Raw genomic sequence first — 4,612 nt, 5'->3', positions numbered from 1 at the left:
ATATATATATATATAAGTTATGGTATCAACAATATACACGGTCGGGATTCGGATTTGGTGCACTCAGGTGTATTTAGAGTATACCTTGAGTACACCTAATACGTGCATGCGAATCATCCCTATGTAATGATTTCTCATTTGTTGGGTTCATTTATTAAGCAGATATCAGAGAAAGTGAAACCCCATCCATTGGTGGTGGCCGTGTTGACAAGAATGGAGGAGATCATTCCCAAGTGGAAGGTGGTTCCCACCAAGGACATCTACGACAATGCTTTTAAGGACCCCATCAAGCGCCAAGAGGTTACATCCATTTTTTATTCATTAAGATATTATTTCCTATAATACATGGGTAAACATTCTTTAATAAAAATTAAATATTAAAAATTTGTTTTAATTATACAGTCTTTTGCTTTTTATTTTCTTGGAAAAATTTTTTTTTTTTTTTTTGCTTCAAAAAATTTAACTTTTTTCGTTGAACTTATGTAGATTGAAATTATTTTGGATTAAACTATTTTTAAATAAGGTATAACCTTTTACATTCTTAGACTACTTCAATGGAGCAGTGAGTCTTTTGGAACATATTCAAATTACTTGAATTAGAACTAAGAAACTGATTTGAATCATAGTTTAATAATATTGTATGTAGTTTGTATCATTTTCAGTAATGAAAGTTCATAGGTGATCTAATGCATCAATTTCCTCTTGTCAATGTGGTTTTCTCTTAAAGATCTAGGATCTTTGTTGTTTCTGAGTTTTGAAGTGATTCCTTATTATAGTGCCATCTAGCTTTCCAAAAAATAATTTTTTTTTTTTATCATTGGAATAAGTAATATAAAGCAATCATCACTCCCATTGCCACCACTTTAGTCCTTTACCACTTCTTGCAATAACTTCCTTCTAGTCTTTTTTGCACTCTCAATTTTTTTGCAATTCATGCATTAACTGATAGTTGATCATTGCACTGTTGTAAAGAAATAGATGTGTTAGTTTTGTGGCACTCTCTATGGTGGGCATGGAGTTCCAAGTAACAATGAAATGCTACCCAGTCATGCACAAAATCTTTCAACAATGAAATGCTACCCAGTCATGCACAAAATCTTCGTATTAACCGCAAGCATGTAGCTCCATCGAACTTAATTATCTTGTCTATCTAGTACTAGAACTTGTTTTGCACTCACCATAGCCACCCAATATTAATATGTTATTTCCGTTCGGAGTCCAATGGTGGGGTGCCACGTGTCAAGTCCAATGATATGCACTCCCACCGCTTTTAACACTGGTCAATGTCAGTGTATTGCGGTTGGACCCACTTGACACGTGACACCTCACCATTGGACTCCTAATGCATCTGAAGTCCGTATGTAATATTTTTTTGAGATTAATTGCGCAATCCCTGCCAAAAATTACTTTTGATCATAATTTTATTCATTTAAAGTTCAAAAAAGTACTCTATGATGCAAAAATCTTTTAAACTAATTAACATGGATTATAATTTAAAAAAGGTTGATTCTTTAAATTAAGATACTGCCAAAACTAACTGCATATATAAAAAAATAAGTGGAAAACTTCTCTAATATAGTGCATTTATAATACGGTTGTACGTGTTCAGATTTATATAACTTTCAATTAGAATATTTATAATATTGAATAAATGTTTTAATAATAATATTTTTTTGGTTCTATCATCTTAATAGATATTCCCATTCAAATTTTATATCTAAACATATAGAGACATAGAGATACATAATAAAATTTGATATAAGATTTGGGTTATGATTAATAGTTTGTTATGTGAGTATTTATACATATATTTTAGGTATATGAGACGTATTCTTGACACAAGATATGGGGAGGAAGCCAAGACATATCCTTGACATAGATATGGGAAGGAAGCCAGTGCTTTCTTTTTTTCATTCTATATCCGTGGTGTGAATTGTTAATGTCCTTGACATAGATATGGGAAGGAAGCCAGTGCTTTATTTTTTTCATTCTATATCCGTGGTGTCAATTGTTAATGAACATGTTTTATTGATCAATTCTATGATTGTATGAAGTACAAATTATATAACAAGAGTCTATGACTTTAACAAGAATAATATAACAAACCCAAGATTAGCATTTTGTTAAACTTTTCACTAATAAACCATTAAATCGATGATCAGATCCGAAGCAACAAACTGCTCTACAAAGACAAACCACGTCTGAAAACAGCCCTGGAGCTACTCCGTACTAGCATCCACCTCGAAGACCGCCTAACACAGGTAACCCTTCCTTTCTTCGTCTTACACGGCCAGGCGGACACGGTAACCGACCCTGAGGTGAGCAGAGCGCTGTACGAACGAGCAAGTAGCGAAGACAAGGCGATGAAACTTTACCCGGGAATGTGGCACGGTCTAACCTCAGGTGAACCGGACCGGAACATAGACGCCGTCTTCGCCGACATCGTCGCGTGGCTCGACGATCGAAGCGGCCTCGGTGGTGGACGGAGGAGACCGCTAGCGGTTAAGGATGTGGGCGGTGCCATTGGATTTCAGGTCGGATCGAAGGCGGATGAAGCCGCGGAGGTAAGGAGTCAGCAACGGCAGCGCCGCCGCGGAAGGATTCTGTGCGGGTTGAAGGTAGGGCCGCGACATCACGCGGCAATGTGAGAGGGTCAGTGTTACGGGGTACATTTGTGAAACAAAAAGTTTAATGTGGAGTAAAATGAAATACTGGGAGTCGGTAAATATAATATATGTTTTTGTATCTTATAAAACAATGGATGGGCTCCATTAATTAGCAATAATAGAAGGGATTCGAATCCAGAAAAGTTTAAATATCACTAATTATTTCTCTCTCTTTCTCTTCCTCATTGATGGAATCAACGAGGAAGTTGTGTTTGTTAAATTCAGGTAGTAATTATTTGTTAAATTATAAAATAATTGATTTTTTATAAAATTAGGATGGATAACTTAATTAAACAAATACCCCTTTATGAATAAAAAATAAATATTGCACAATCTGATTACAACAATTTTTCTAAAAATGTTTAAATAAATAATTTGTATATTACTTTAACGTATGATTTTTCAAATATAATTTTGAAATCTATATTATTTGCAATATGAGTTTTGTTCTAGCCTATTTTTATCCCAAAAAAAAAAAGGGTTACAGTAAATAATAAAAAATATGATGGCCAAAAAGATAATGCATCCAAAGTTGACTACGTTTGCAATGTTAATGAAAAATTAAATATATCATGTAGTATACTTTATGTATGTACTGCTACAACCTACAATATTATCTGGATGGTATTGCTCTCCAGCCTATACTGTCGTAATCTGAGTTGTATTGTGATTGATTCCATAAGCAATGTTGTTGCTCCTCTAAATGCTCTAACACAACATTCTTCTATCACAAAGGACTTCTAGATATGATATGACATAAATAGTTGTTTCAATGGTGTATAACTTATAATGGGATCTTAAAACTATTGCTCTTGTGACTCTGGTGTAGTAATGAGCTGGTGTTGTGATGTAGAAGGCCGGCTAGTTTGCCGCCTAACAAGGTCTTGTTCTAAAAGAATGTTAAAGTTGTTAAAGGTTTGCTCTTATTTGTCACAAAATCTCATTTTCATTTTCATGAATTTGATTTTCCTACGCTGATTATAATCTCATCACAAGGGGAAAGAGTTTTTAATTATATAAGAACTTTCTAAAATTTATCCTGTTTAGTTAGATTTGATTTTTATATAATTTAATTAACTTTAATTTTAAAATAAATTAGTGAATTTAGTAAAACCAAAAATTTTTGAAAATTCCAAACTAAGACTTGATAATAGTAGACTAGAACTTATCCTAAGGGATTTATTATCTCTCTTCTTTGTGGGATTGATATTGGGGTTTTAAAGAAAGTCATATATTACCTGAAACGATACATGCACTTGCGTAGAACTCCTAGTTTATATCATATACATTTTACACACTAGCCGCTTAAATAAACCGGGTCATATTTTTTGCCAGGAGACTAAATAACTGCGTAATTGCGGATCAGATCACCCTACATATTCCAATAAATAAAAACGATATATTGAGGCATGGTAAATTTTTAAAAAAAATTGAGGAAAAACATCAACATAGTTATCATCCAAGATTATAAGCAAGCCCCTAAGAATCGGATCTTTAGGCCTTATAAAGGTTTAAAGATTAACTTCTATTCCACAAAAAGTTAAATACTAGAATTTACACTAGAGGTCATTTACTTTCTTTTAAACTTAAAAAAAAAAATTATGGAAATAAATTGTTCATTTTTTCTTACTCGTTTTGCATAGGAATTTAAATCACCACATTATATGGGCAACAAAATATTTTTTTTAGAATTTCAAATCAATATTGATTTCTAATAACAAGAAACTAAAAATTACGAGCAATTTTTTTTAATTTTAAAATATATTTCTATACTCTAAACGATGTAAACGAGGTGGAAAATGAAATTAATGATTTTGTAGGTGATGAAGCCTCTAATTTTAGCCAGTTGTGGCATCTTAGTCGAAAAATATATGAAAGTATTTGGATCAGAATTTCATAATGCACTCTCACTAGATTTAGGTCAAGTTATATATATATATATATAT

The 4,612-nt window shown here is 32.6% G+C and overlaps 2 protein-coding genes across 2 annotated transcripts in view; one reads left to right on the top strand and one right to left on the bottom strand.

Moving 5' to 3' along the window:
• LOC110032657 (caffeoylshikimate esterase-like) overlaps positions 1-2,813 on the top strand; it is a 6,047-nt gene extending 3,234 nt beyond the window's left edge. The window contains exons 6-7 of the mRNA XM_020736356.1: positions 163-300; positions 2,163-2,813. Of these exons, the coding sequence (XP_020592015.1) occupies positions 163-300; positions 2,163-2,648 (624 nt within the window). The 3' untranslated portion in view covers positions 2,649-2,813. The remainder of the gene's footprint in view (positions 1-162; positions 301-2,162) is intronic.
• LOC110032648 (cytokinin dehydrogenase 3-like) overlaps positions 1-4,612 on the bottom strand; it is a 54,655-nt gene that overhangs the window by 35,136 nt on the left and 14,907 nt on the right. The gene's annotated exons all lie outside the window — the stretch shown is intronic.

This window comes from Phalaenopsis equestris, unplaced genomic scaffold (assembly GCF_001263595.1).
Source record: "Phalaenopsis equestris unplaced genomic scaffold, ASM126359v1 Scaffold000002, whole genome shotgun sequence".
Classification (NCBI taxonomy): domain Eukaryota; kingdom Viridiplantae; phylum Streptophyta; class Magnoliopsida; order Asparagales; family Orchidaceae; genus Phalaenopsis; species Phalaenopsis equestris.
This window is presented reverse-complemented; position numbering and strand designations above follow the sequence as displayed.